This window comes from Spermophilus citellus (genome assembly GCF_964194105.1).
Source record: "Spermophilus citellus genome assembly, chromosome: 10".
NCBI classification, from domain to species: domain Eukaryota; kingdom Metazoa; phylum Chordata; class Mammalia; order Rodentia; family Sciuridae; genus Spermophilus; species Spermophilus citellus.
Window position 1 is genome coordinate 117,403,377 of NC_138197.1, and position 15,319 is coordinate 117,418,695.

The following is a 15,319-nucleotide window of genomic DNA, read 5'->3' on the forward strand; positions in this document are numbered from 1 at the left end:
AGTGATAATTTAAAATCTAAGTGATCCAACATGGCAGCGGACACGGAGAGATCAAGTCTCTAACCCCTTCAGCTGCGCGAGCATAGGGAGAAGTAAACTGTCAAAATACTGTTCGCTCAGGACCACTAGGCACTCTTGAGCTGAAGGGGATCCCGGGCAAACAGTCTGCCGCTCTCAGAACACACCGAGCCTGGATTGGGCTGCATTCTAGTTCTGGTTCGCCTGCTTCTCGTGACTCAGCACTAATGATCCCGCTGAAATAACTAGTTGGCCCACCTGAACTCACAGAGGTAAAAGCCAACCGAGCACGATAGTCAGACCCAGGGTATCCCTCTGCTGACAACAGAGGTCCCTTGCACCAGCTACCAGGGGAGTTGCTACCTGAGGGAAAACAAATTCGCTGGGGGTCCTCAGCCCCAAGCCCTACAAACATAGGGTCTGAGGGAGGCAAACAGAAAGGGTGTGCCCAGGCATCCATGGAAACAGGGCTCCCAGGAGCAGCAGACCTGGCGTGTAGCCAATATTGTGGTGAGCGTCACAGGTGAGCGGGGCCTGGCTTGAGGAACCACAAGAGAAGGCCCTAGGCACTCAGGATTGGAGACCCGCACAGTCTGGGAAGAAGAGCTGAGGCACAGTGATTGGTTCCCACCCATCAAGAAGAGAAGCCTGGCCCAGTTCCCACCTAGTGGAAGAGAAGTTAATTGAGCTCTATGACTGCATTTATTATTATTATTTTTTTAATGATTATTATTGGTATTTTTTTATTTTATTTTCACTTTTTGTTGTTGATGTTGTTGTTGTTCTTCAACTTTCTTATTAATGGTTTCAATTTTTTTTAATTCTTTTTATTCTATTATTATTACTATTATTTTTTAAACTTTAATTTCCATTTGTTTATTATCATTATAATTTTTTTTTGGTTTTAAATTTTTATTTTTTCGTTTTTTCTTTCTTTCTTTTCATGTTTTTTCTTTTGTCTTTTCATTTATTTTCAATTTTCTTATTCCCCCTTTCTTGAATTCTACCTGCCTACACTCACTCTGTTTAGTGACTTCTTCCCTTCCCTTCTAATACCTCTCCTCCCAAGCATCAAATAAATTTATAAGAGTAAACAGTAACTCAGCAGTCAGACAGAACAAGAAGTATCATGAGCATAAAAAAGCAAGGAAGAAAAGGAGTACAAACAATGAAGGACAGCCTAAATATTCAGGAGGACCTGGAGTCATCAGAAAAATGGCCATATAAAGAACTCAAGGAACACCTTAGACAGATGGAAAGGAACCTTAAAGATCACATTGAAAATGAATTACATAAACAGATAAAAGAAGAAGTTAAGCATCTTTATCAGGAGATAGAGATTATAAAAAAAATCAAACAATAATTCTAGAAATGAAGGAAACGATAAACCAAATTAAAAACTCAATCGAGAGTATCACTAACAGAGTGGAGCAAGTAGAAGCCAGAACGTCAGATAATGAAGACAAAATATATCATCTTGAAAAGAGTCTAGCCAACTCAGATAGGCTGGTAAAAAATCATGAGAAAAACATCCAGGAGATTTGGGATAACTTAAAAAAACCAAACTTACGAGTCATCGGGATAAAGGAAGGCACAGAGATTCATGCCAAGGGAATGAGTAACTTGCTGAATGAAATAATTACAGAAAACTTTCCAGAAATAAAAAAGGAAACAGATATACAAATTGAAGATGCATACAGGACACCGAGCACACAAAATCACAGTAGACCTACGCCAAGACACATTGTTATGAAGATATCCAATATACAGAACAAAGAGAAAATATTAAAAGCTACAAGAGGAAAGAGGCAGATTACATTTAGGGGTAAACCAATAAGGTTAACAACGGATTTTTCATCACAGACGCTGAAAGCGAGAAGATCCTGGAACAACGTATTTCAAACACTGAAAGACAATGGATGCCAACCAAGAATTCTGTATCCAGCAAAATTAAGCTTCAGATATGACAACAAAATAAAAATTTTTCATGATAAACAAAAGCTAAAAGAATTTGTAGCCAGAAAACCAGCATTGCAAAGCGTCTTGAGCAAAACTCTACACGAGGAAGAAATGAAAAACAATAACCAAAACCATCAGCGGGAAGTGCCTCGGTAAAGACAGAGGACGGGGGGAAAGCTAATCATGGAGAAACAAACTAAATTGGGGAAAAAAAAGAGATAAATAATCAAACATGGCAGGAAGTACAAACCATATATCAATAGTAACTCTAAATATTAATGGCTTAAACTCTCCAATAAAGCGACATAGGCTGGTAACATGGATTAAAAAAACAAATCCAACAATATGCTGCCTCCAGGAGACACATCTGATTGGAAAAGACATACACAGGCTCAAGGTAAAAGGTTGGGAAAAAATATACCACGCACACGGTCCTCATAAGCAAGCATGGGTGGCCATTCTCATATCGAATAAAATCGACTTCAAGACTAAGTTAATCAAAAGGGATAAGGAAGGACATTATATACTGTTAAAAGGAACCATTCACCAACAAGACATAACAATTATCAATATTTATGCACCAAATAAGGGTGCTGCGACGTTCATAAAACAAACTCTCCTCAAGTTCAAGAATCAAATAGACCACAAGACAATAATTATGGGTGACTTCAACACACCTCTCTCACCATTGGACAGATCCTCCAGACAAAAGTTGAATAAAGAAACTATTGACCTCAATATCACAATCAATAACCTAGACTTAACTGACATATATAGAATATATCAACCATCATCAAGTGGATATACTTTTTTCTCAGCAACACATGGATCCTTCTCAAAAATAGACCATATATTATGCCATAGGGCAACCCTCAGTAAATATAAAGGGGTGGAGATAATACCATGCACTTTATCAGATCATAATGGAATGAAACTGGAAATCAATGATAAAAGAAGGAAGGAAAAATCCTACATCACATGGACAATGAACAATACGTTACTGAATGATCAATGGGTTACAGAAGACATAAAGGAGGAAATCAAAAAATTCTTAGAGATAAATGAAAATACAGACACAACATATCGGAATCTATGGGACACAATGAAAGCAGTTTTAAGAGGGAAATTCATCGCCTGGAGGTCATTCCTCAAAAAAAGGAAAAACCAACAAATAAATGAGCTCACACTTCATCTCAAAGCCCTAGAAAAGGAAGAGCAAAACAACAGCAAATGTAGCAGAAGGCAAGAAATAATTAAAATCAGAGCAGAAATCAATGCAATTGAAACAAAAGAAACTATTGAAAAAATTAACAAAACAAAAAGTTGGTCCTTTGAAAAAATAAATAAGATCGACAGACCCCTAGACACACTAACGAAGAGAAGAAGAGAGAGAACTCAAATTACTAACATACGGGATGAAAAAGGCAATATTACAACAGACGGTACAGAAATACAGAAGACAATTAGAAATTATTTTGAAAACCTATATTCCAATAAAATAGAAGATAGTGAAGACATCGATAAATTCCTTAAGTCATATGATTTGCCCAGCCTGACTCAGGAGGATACTCACAACTTAAACAGACCAATATCAATAGATGAAATAGAAGAAGCAATCAAAAGACTTCCAACCAAGAAAAGCCCAGGACCGGATGGGTATACAGCGGAGTTTTACAAAACCTTTAAAGAAGAATTAATACCAATACTTTTCAAGTTATTTCAGGAAATAGAAAAAGAGGGAGCTCTGCCAAATTCATTCTATGAGGCCAACATCACCCTGATTCCGAAACCAGACAAAGACACCTCAAAGAAAGAAAACTACAGACCAACATCTCTGATGAACCTAGATGCAAAAATCCTCAATAAAATTCTGGCGAATCGGATACAAAGGCACATCAAAAAAATTGTGCACCATGATCAAGTAGGATTCATCCCTGGGATGCAAGGATGGTTCAATATACGGAAATCAATAAATGTTATTCACCACATCAATAGACTTAAAGATAAGAACCATATGATCATCTCGATGGATGCAGAGAAAGCATTCGACAAAGTACAGCATCCCTTTATGTTCAAAACATTAGAAAAAATAGGGATAACAGGAACTTACCTCAACATTGTAAAAGCTATCTATGCTAAGCCTCAGGCTAGCATCATTCTGAATGGAGAAAAATTGAAGGCATTCCCTCTAAAATCTGGAACAAGACAGGGATGCCCACTATCACCACTTCTATTCAATATAGTTCTCAAAACACTGGCCAGAGCAATTAGACAGACGAAAGAAATTAAAGGCATAAAAATAGGAAAAGAAGAACTTAAATTATCACTATTTGCGGATGACATGATTCTATACCTAGAAGACCCAAAAGGGTCTACAAAAAAACTACTAGAACTAATAAATGAATTCAGCTAAGTGGCAGGATATAAAATCAACACACATAAATCAAAGGCATTTCTGTATATCAGCGACAAAACTTCTGAAACGGAAATGAGGAAAAACACTCCATTCACAATATCCTCAAAAAAAAAATAAAATACTTGGGAATCAACCTAACAAAAGAGGTGAAAGACCTATACAATGAAAACTACAGAACCCTAAAGAGAGAAATAGAAGAGGATCTTAGAAGATGGAAAAATATACCCTGTTCATGGATAGGCAGAACTAACATTATCAAAATGGCGATATTACCAAAAGTTCTCTATAGGTTTAATGCAATGCCAATCAAAATCCCAATGGCATTTCTTGTAGAAATAGATAAAGCAATTGTGAAATTCATATGGAAAAATAAAAGACCCAGAATAGCAAAAACAATTCTAAGCAGGAAGTGTGAATCAAGTGGTATAGCGATACCAGATTTCAAACTATATTACAGAGCAATAGTAATAAAAACAACATGGTACTGGTACCAGAACAGGCAGGTGGACCAATGGTACAGAATAGAGGACACAGAGACTAATCCACAAAGCTACAACTATCTTATATTTGATAAAGGAGCTAAAAGCATGCAATGGAGGAAGGATAGCATCTTCAACAAATGGTGTTGGGAAAACTGGAAATCCATATGCAACAAAATGAAACTGAATCCCCTCCTCTCGCCATGCACAAAAGTCAACTCAAAGTGGATCAAGGAGCTTGATATCAAATCAGAGACTCTCTGTGTGATAGAAGAAAAAGTTGGCTCCGATCTACATATTGTGGGGTCGGGCTCCAAATTCCTTAATAGGACACCCATAGCACAAGAGTTAATAACAAGAATCAACAAATGGGACTTTCTTAAACTGAAAAGTTTTTTCTCAGCAAGAGAAACAATAAGAGAGGTAAATAGGGAGCCTACATCATGGGAACAAATTTTTACTCCTCACACTTCAGATAGAGCCCTAATATCCAGAGTATACGAAGAACTCAAAAAATTAGACAATAAGAAAACAAATAACCCAGTCAACAAATGGGCCAAGGACATGAACAAACACTTCACAGAGGAGGACATACAATCAATCAACAAGTACATGAAAAAATGCTCACCATCTCTAGCAGTCAAGGAAATGCAAATCAAAACCACCCTAAGATACCACCTCACCCCAGTAAGATTGGCAGCCATGATGAAGTCAAACAACAATGAGTGCTGGCGGGGATGTGGGGAAAAGGGTACTCTTGTACACTGCTGGTGGGACTGCAAACGGGTGCGGCCAATTTGGAAAGCAGTATGGAGATTCCTGGGAAAGATGGGAATGGAACCACCATTTGACCCAGCTATTGCCCTTCTCGGACTATTTCCTGAAGACCTTAAAAGAGCACACTACAGGGATACTGCCACATCGATGTTCATAGCAGCACAATTCACAATACCTAGACTGTGGAACCAACCCAGATGCCCTTCAATAGATGAATGGATAAAAAAATGTGGCATTTATACACCATGGAGTATTAGGCAGCACTAAAAAATGACAAAATCATGGAATTTGCAGGGAAATGGATGGCACTGGAGCAGATTATGCTTAGTGAAGCTAGCCATTCCCTAAAAAACAAATACCAAATGTCTTCTTTGATATAATGAGAGCAACTAAGAACAGAACAGGGAGGAAGAGCAGGAAGAAAAGATTAACATTAAACAGAGACATGAGGTGGGAGGGAAAGGGAGAAAAGAAGGGAAATTGCATAGAAATGGAGGGAGACCCTCATTGTTATACAAAATTACATATAAGAGGTTATGAGGGGAATGGGATAACAAATATGGAGGGAAATGAATTACAGTAGATGGGGTAGAGAGAGAAGATGGGAGAGGAGGGGAGGGGGGATAGTAGAGGATAGGAAAGGTAGCAGAAAACAACAGTCACTAAATGGCAGTATGTAAAAACGTGATGTGTAACCAATGTGATTCTGCAATGTGTATTTGGGGTAAAAATGGGAGTTCACAACGCACTTGATTCTAATGTATGAAATATGATATGTCAAGAGCTTTGTAATGTTGTGAACAACCAATAAAAAAAAAAGATTTTTTTTCACTAGCCCTCCATGATGATTCTGTTGCAGGAATTCAAGGAACATAGTTTGGAAGCATTGAAATGAATGAATATTACAAGTGGTACCTCTGATTGTATGTCATCATGGAATTATTTATACTCAAACACACAAATAAGTACTCATTACCTAAGATTCAAAATAGACTTATAAAGTATAATCTTCCTAGCAATTTCTTGTATTATGTGTCAATAAAAATATATCATCTATTTCAGTCTTTTAGAATATTGCTATTAAAATAGTTGGCATTCCTGCAACTCTAGTCATAAATGTAAAATTTCTTCATACTTTTGGAGACTATTCCATTGTGGTTATTTTCTCCACGGAATTAAGAAAAGATAATATTAACCAGCTTTTTCCTGAAAATTAGCTTCTTGATGGGTCAGTTACTTTTTGAAGATTTTGTTTTTTGTTTTTGGTACTGGTGATTAAACCCAGAGCCTCTTTACTACTAAGCCACATCCCCAGCCCTTATTAAAAAATGTTTTTTGAGTCAGGGTTTCCCTGAGTTGCTTAGAGCCTTGTTAAGTTGCTGAGGCTAGCCTCAAACTTGTGATCCTTCTGCCTCAGCCTCCCAAGTTGCTGGGATTACAGGCATGTGCCACCACACCCAACTTGAAGATGATATTTTAACCTAACAGTCTTGACAGTTTTTCAGACAAAATAACGAGGGAGCTTCACTCCTTTAGTATTCAACTTTTCAAGAAGAACTTTTCCTTTTCTCTCAACATGCCATTATTAACTATTTCAAAATACTAGCAGACTGGGGTTATATAGCTCAGTGGTGGAGCGCTTTGCCTAGCACATGTGAGGTTCCATCCTCAGCACCATATAAAAATAAATCAATAAAGGTATTTTGTCTATCTACAACTAAAAAATATTGAAAAAGTAAATAAAAATACCGGAGACCCACAGAAAAGTTTCTTAATTGGCAGAATTGTATGTAATCTATGTGCCAAGTTTATCAAGTTTCAAATAAAATGAAGAATCGTTAGCACAACCATTGAACATGATTTTTGTCGTTAATAAGTACTTAAGAACTCTAAAGGCCTCTACATTGTCATCTGGTACTTTATTGGTCTCCAGGGTATAGATGAACAGAAGTCACCATGATTCTAAAGTTACACCTATTTGTATTTCAGATAAAGAATTTGGGGCAGTTTTACCAAAAACTGAAAGGAGCATTTCCCTGGATCTACTGATAATTCTTACGACCAAGTTTCATAAAAAATTTGGCCATCTACAAAGCATTTTTAAATGTCTTCTTATAATTTTCACTGTACCACATATTCTATAGATGAGTGAATGGAGGCTCAAAGCAGTTGAGTGACTTATCAGATAGACAGATGCTCTGAGATAGTGAGAGCTGCCAAGCCGGACCCACTCCTAGGTTTCCTGATTCCAGGGTGTAGGATCTTCTGGGTCTCCTTTGAACTCTCCAGGGGTGCCTTCCACACCTTCTCCCCTGACTGCTCTTCCTCTTCCCTGGGTGGAGCACTCAGACCCTGTTCAGCTCTCACCCATCAGTTGTCTTTTCTCTGCTGCCTCCCCAGCCCCATTCCACTTCCCACACACCCCACAGGCTCCTTCTTGAGCCAACCCCTGGAGCTCCTTCCGGAGCAGGATGGACCACACACCTGACTCTGTTGTGTTCTCCTCTGTTGTGTTTCTAGCACCTCGTGTTCTGTATAAAGCACCTCATTTCCTATCTGATCCCAGACCTCCCCAAAGATCTGAGGGATCGCATGAGGAGAGAGAAGTACCTGATCCAGGAGATGATGTACGAGGCGGAACTGGAGCGCCTCCAGAAGGAACGAAAGGAGAGGAAGAAAAATGGAAAAGCACATCACAACGAGTGGCCGTGACCAGGTAGGGAAGAGGTGTGCGCCTTGGCCAGGAGCCTGGGGATGGGAGGGGCTGCTTTAAACCCTGAAACAAAGCTCACCATTGTTCCAGTTATAGGGATTAAAATAAGCTCCTTAGAAGCTTCCAAAACCAGTTTGTTCCCTTAATCTTTGCAACTTGATCTTCCCCTGCTTCTCACCTCCAGATTGCTCTTCTCACCTCCCTGCAGACTCTGGCCTGACAGTCATGGCCTTTATGAGCTGGTCCAGGTGTTCCCTGAGTTAGCCTTCCTCTCCCTCTACTCCAGCCAGGAGGTTCTCTTTAGCATCCAGGGCCACACACCCCGTTTTCTGGTTGAAGTCAGCTTTTCATCTCACCCAGCATGACCTTGCCTCCACCACCCATGCAGTGCTTCCTGATCCACGGCACCCATACCCTCCAAGAAGTCTTCCCCAGACTGTCAGCCTATTGACATTCCTCCTAAACTCCTCTGCTTATTGCCATCAGTACTGCATATATTGAAATACACTGATTTGTATTGTTAATTTATGGACTTTGAATAGTTCTCAACCTCCTTCAACATAATTGTAAGTAATCAAAATCTCTATGGAATATAATCCCTATTCTTCCAACTAGCTAGCCTAATATTAGACACAGGGCACCTAATAAATGCACTTCGATTAATGAAGGTAGGATGGATTAAGGTGAGTACATTGTGAGAAAATGCCATAATGTTCTCACACATCCTACCAAAAGGTTCTGAAACTTCCTCCCTGACCAATCAGTTACTAGCTGTGTAGCCTTGGATAAGTTAATTTCTCTAGACCTCAGTGTCCTCAGTGATGAGATATTTACAGCAGCTCTCTGTTCTGATACTCCATGAGCTAGTATTATTACAGAATTTCTTTTGTTTCCTTGCCTTTCCATTCTCTCTCCTTCATGTGATTGAAAAACGATTTTTAAGGCATTTTCCAAATTTGGCCTCCAAAGGAAAAACAACACACATAGGGGAACATTATGTTCTTTACTTTCCCTGTAGGCTAAGATGTAGGAGATAACCTGCTCAGGCATTTGTGGTTAAGTTAATAAATGTGTATCAACCCAGTTCCATGTTAATTGTCCAAAAGGTTATTATGAGTTGAATAATGAGGATGGACTTGGAGAAAATAGCCTAGACCCAAGCCCACGGGAATAAAAGTGGTACCTAGATGTTGAATACTCAAGTCCAAACTACACTCTGGCTTCACTAAAGGCAAGAAAGGTTTTGCTAGCCATAATTTAGCATATCTGCTATATGGCTATGTGACTTTAGGAAGATTGTTAACATCTCTGAGCCTGCCTATTGAGCAGAATTAATATGCAGCTCAAATAGGAAATGTATATAAGAAATTTGCTAAGCAATAAAGTCTATAGAATACCAGCCAGGATTTGTATTGTTGTTAAGCATCATGTTGTGGTCTGCCAGAGTCTATGTCTGGCTTTTCCTTTCTCTTTTTGTGTGATTTTGCATAGAACATTCATATGGATTCAGCTTCCACATTTTCAAAAGTTAAGAAGTTGGACTAGACAATACTTTAGGAGACATTCTTGCTTTAACCTTCTGGGATTCTGTGATGTGCTCCAAGCCTTTTGCCGTTTACCCATTCTGATCACCTCTTTTCTTGATCTGGTCATTTTTTTGGAGGAGAAAGGTCAACTCTATGCGAATGGCTTTGGGTCGGGTGGGAGACAAACATTACCAAAGAGAATTGCTCCTGAGAGCTCCGGTGGCCAGAGACCAAGGTGTAATTGAGTGGCATTATCCACACCTTGATGCTATGCTGGCTGGCAACCAAAATCACTGCAATTCCTTCTGGCCTCACCCCTACCGGCTGCTTTCCTCCCACAGGGACCATTGTTCATTTTTTTTTCTTGAAAGCATCGTGCCTGTCTCCATTCCCAAGACAGTTGCCATGTTGCTTCACTGTGCTCTCTGACTCAATCTGCTCCTCTGTAAAGCAGGCATCATAATATTGGTGCCATACCTGACTCAGTTTGGGGTTACAAATTCCTTGAATGCCTTCTCAGGACAAAGCATTGCACATCATGGGAAGCCATGGGGCACAGCAGATCTTGATGCCTTCTTTTCCCTTTCCAGGTTATACTTCATTTCCAGGCCAAGGACCTGAATTTTGTTTACTTCTCCCAGCTGTGCAAAAGCACATTCAAGTGAATGACTAAAAATGCAACCGCAGCGCATGTTGCAGACACCGGCAGCCGCAGGGAGGCTGGGCGCCCAGTGATGATGGGTGGTGGAGTCCCGTTGCTGTGAGATCACGTTGCAGTCCAGCACACAATTGCTATCTATCCATAGACCATTCTCGACCAAGCAAGCATGCACGTCACGGGCAGTTACATTCTCAAGTTTTTAAAACCAAGGGGAACTTGTATACTGGGCCTGTTTTTCAGCCTGTTTGCTACCTTTTTTGCATTCGATTCCATGTGAATTTTACAGACACTGGGCTAAAAAGGGTATTCGGACATCTGGACACACATTCCTAGGATATCATCATGTGGTCCTAATTCCCTGTCACCAAATGACACAGACAAGACCTGTTTACAACTTTTTTCTTTCTTTCTTTTTTTTTAATTTCAGATCTTTCTGAGGAGATTATTATATATGACATATCTATAGCTATGTGTATGGCCATAGATGTATTTCTGTGTGTACATATGTATAGTCATATATTCCTACATATGTACATACAAATACAGAGATATATAAAGTACATAGAAATTCCTTACTTGTAAATAGCCAAAACGTACTGACATGAATGATGAATTTTCACATTTAAATAGTCATCAACATGAAGCCATGTTTAATGCTTGTATAATGTGATGCAATAAAATTTAAAATAAATTTATGCACATGGAATATTTTCAGCTGGCTGTCCAGAAATTCTGTTGTATTTTCTTCTCATAGACTAAGAGGCATCATAGCAGAGTGTGACCTTCAATGTGAGGTCTATCAAACCCGCAACGCGCCTGAGAAATTACTTCACCCTCCAGAGAAGCTATATTATTTTCTTTGTCACCTTTTCCATCTATCTTCTTGGGATATCAAACAGATTAATTAGAAATCACTATGAAGAGCTTGAAAATGCAGTTTGTGGATATTGGAATATAATAATTGATAGTTACTTTTATGACCCTGCCTGCTAGCACGTTCTAACTAATTCTAGGGAAGGAACTGCCTACTTGGGGAGGAGGAAATATATTGTAATTACTGTCTTCTTCAGGAACCACAGAATCTGTCTTGTTAAAAGTGTTTAAAATTTATTTTTATTTTCTATTTTTGAGCTATACAACATGATATTTTGATATATATCACATAGTGAAAATATTACTACAGTCAAACAGATTTGCAGTTCCATCACATTAATATATATGTTGCTTTAACAAAATAACTGAAACTGGGTACTTTATAAAGAAAAGAAATTTATTTAGATCATAGTTTGGGGGCTTAAAATTTAAGATTGGGTATTTTTTTTGTCCTCTAGTGAAGGAAACTCAGGTTGCAACCTGACATGGCAGAGAAATAAAAAGAAGGGAGATATTATGCTGACACAGGAAACCAGAGAGATTGAGGAGTCAGGCTTGCTCTTCTGATTATGACCCACTCTTACAAGAACTGCCTGGGATCCCATGAGAACTACATTGATCTTTCCAGTGACCCACCTCTTGCCAGGCCCCACTTCTTAAGGGTTCCACCCGCCTCAACACTGACAACTGGGAACAAGCTTTCAGCACATGAAACTTTGAGGGACACACAGTCAAACCAGAGCAACTACCCTCCTTAGTTACTTCTCTGTGTGTGTGTGTGTGTGTGTGTGTGTGTGTGTGTGTGTGTGTGTGTGACCTTAACTACACACCAGTTGGGAAAGATGAGAGTGCCCCCATTACGATGTCCGTCAACACTGTCCCACCTCAACTGTGGATTCACCTGAGCTGACTCCCAAGGATCCCATCTCTTGAGATGGGAATCATTGGCCAGCGTGGCTTTGGGTAGGCTTGAAGTTCAACCGTTTCTTACTTTCATCTCTCTGCACTCCCTCTGACCTGATGTTCCAGAGAGTGAAATACTGGACAGGGAAGGGCCCAAATGAAGGACATGTACTTTATGGACACTGAAAGACAAGAGGTTATTCACAGGGTTTTCTTTTCAGTCATTGGGTAAAATATTTCTTCCTCAGCCCTGGGAAATACAAAGAGAAGCTCCAAAAGACAACTTGTATTCCTGACTCAGCACTGCGACTTTTGACTGCTGTGCCTAAAGCCCCACCCCATGTCCATGGCCGGAGGTCCTTGGATTTGATATATCTATATCTGCTCTCCTGCTCCCCAGTGCAATGGAGGGATTATGAGCACCTCCTGGTGTTTAGTGGGCCATAAACTTTCAGAAGTAGGTATAGGACCTTTCAAGGCACTGGAAAAATAGGTGAATGTTTATTAAGTATTACCTTTTACCTGGTCTGAGCACAAACTAAACTTAAGCGTAAACTGAACTCTATGGCAAGAAATATCTTGTGCCTGTGGAATTCCACCTTTGTTATTCAAAGTGCCTCTGGAAATCAATTCCTGATCTGTATCTAGCACACAATTCTTTTCTTTCCTTCTTTTCTCTCTTCCTCCCACCTTTCCTTCATTTCTTTTCTGTCTTCATTTCTTCCCATTATCCCACTGAGTGCACTTATCCATCTTTCCTGTTTGTGGTACAAGGAACATGTAACAAATATCTTTAAATGCTGTTAGGTATTGGGGTGAGAAAGACAAAGCAGGTTATAGAGGTTCTAATCTCTGAGAGACTTCATGAGAAATAAAATGTTTGCAGGACATATTTTTGAGGCATGCATTTCAGTACACATATACAGAGTGCACTGATCAAATCACAGTAACTAATGTTTCCATCTCCTCATCCTTACTCTGTGTTTGGAGTCTTCAAGCTCTTCTAATTATTTATAAAATATATGATACATTATTGTGAATTATCACACTGTAACTCAGATATGTGTAACTATTACATGTTAATCAAAAATTTTCTTTAAATGTTGGAGATGGAAATATAAACTACCCTGATTTGATGATTACATACTCTACATTTATCAAATTATCACACTGTTGTTACCCCATAAATTTGTACAAATTTATTTCTAAATTTAAAAAAATCTTTATTGGATGAATGCATGCAAAAATAAACAATATAGCCAGCAAAATATTTCGGATTAACTTTTTTCTCTATCTTGATGGTGGAATGGTGGAACATTTTAAAAATAAGGCATAAATGAGTATATATATATACACACACACACCATAGTTTGAGAAGGTGTTGAATGAATCTTAAAAGTCTTCTTAAGAATATAAGAAATATCCTAATTCAGTTTTATAATTTTCATTAAATCAACTCTGCATTCTTCCAAAAAAAAGTAGTGATTCAGGAAATAAATTTATAAAACTAGTTAGCAAGGAGAGTTAAATCTTTGTGTCAAAATTTTATGTTAGCTGATATTTTTAATGGAAACTTCCTAGAGAGGTACCATATACTTCCTAGTTTTCTGAAATAAAGGAAATATAATTATTCACGCTTTGATGATTAAATGTCATCACCATAAAATTCCAATTTTTCAGTAAGTATGCAATTATTCAGTAAGTCCTGTCCACGGGGCTCTTCCTCCCCAAAAGGAGACTTCTGGCCCACTCACCACTTTTCCCTGTGCACCATTCCTAGTGCATGCATGCCTAATCTTACATCCGCAGGCAGCTTGGAAGTGATGGAGGTTCAGAAACCCACCTCCACCTTCCCCACCGCCTAAAAGAATGTAATGCAGTCAAGTTTTCAGTGCTTCTTAAAATAAATGAATCTAAATGGAAGACACACTTTTGCTTATAGCATAAAATCAATTTAAACTCACTTTCCTATAAATATCTATCTCAAAATGAAAGAACCAAGTGTAAGGACTCAACTTCATACAATCTTTTGCCCTAGTGAAGGAGTTAAAGTGACTGTGATCACATCATATGTGTTGGTTATGATCTTTCCAGTCAGGATTTAGACACCAATTGAATAATATTTTCAACCAAAAATTAAGGAAGTTTTGCTAACAATGTTTTAATTACATGAGCGGCTTCAATTTAGATCCCATTAATCTCCTGGTTGGGGGGAGAATTACTAAAAGCTGTTTTGGGTGGTATTCTATGCATAGTTGCACTCTGCATGCATAGATATTAGCCCTTGAGGAGGGAATCTTCAGCTTTTATTAATTCAGACTTCACTAATTAAGAAGTTGTGGTCATTTTGATGAGTTGAGGTTCAATATGCAAAATATTGCTAAAAAGAAGAAGAAGAAATATCCTAACCATTTTTATGAAATCATTTATATCTAGTTTATTTTCTAATTGTAAACTAAGTTTGTTTTTCCTACTAATTATTATTATCTTCTAGTCCCGTCGTTCTCAAACACCAACATGCATTAGAATCACCTGAGCCCCAACATCAGTTTTTCTAATTCAGGGTGTCTCTAGTGGGTCTGGGAGTTTCGAATTCTAGCATGTACCCAAGTGGCGTTGGTTCTGTTGGATGGGGACCACACTGTTAACCATTTATTCGACTATTGTTTTATGATCAGAAACTAAATTACTTTAATGTGTTCTATAATTCAAGCTAAACTTAATCTGTTATATTTGTATAATATTTAGAGACTATTACCAGCAGAAAGGTAGGTGAGCAGCAATTCCCAAGTGTGATTTTAGTTACAGTAGCAACTATCAACTGATCATATCATTCAATACAGAGTGCTGTGACTAGGTTTCCTAGCCAGGTTTCTCTAGCCATTCTTCAATGGCTTCTTATTTTTGTAACCTCTAAAATCTTTAACATGATACTCCACAGTCTGCTCACTGCCCATATTACTGTTCACCTCTTAGGACTCTTTTATAAATACT

General features: G+C 38.5%; 1 protein-coding gene across 1 annotated transcript in view; it reads left to right on the forward strand.

Moving 5' to 3' along the window:
* Positions 1-11,202, forward strand: part of ANO4 (anoctamin 4) — a 333,674-nt gene extending 322,472 nt beyond the window's left edge. Inside the window, exons 27-28 of the mRNA XM_081311559.1 lie at positions 8,170-8,365; positions 10,479-11,202. Coding sequence (XP_081167685.1) covers positions 8,170-8,361 — 192 coding nt within the window. The 3' untranslated portion in view covers positions 8,362-8,365; positions 10,479-11,202. The remainder of the gene's footprint in view (positions 1-8,169; positions 8,366-10,478) is intronic.
* Positions 11,203-15,319: the final 4,117 nt, after the last annotated feature.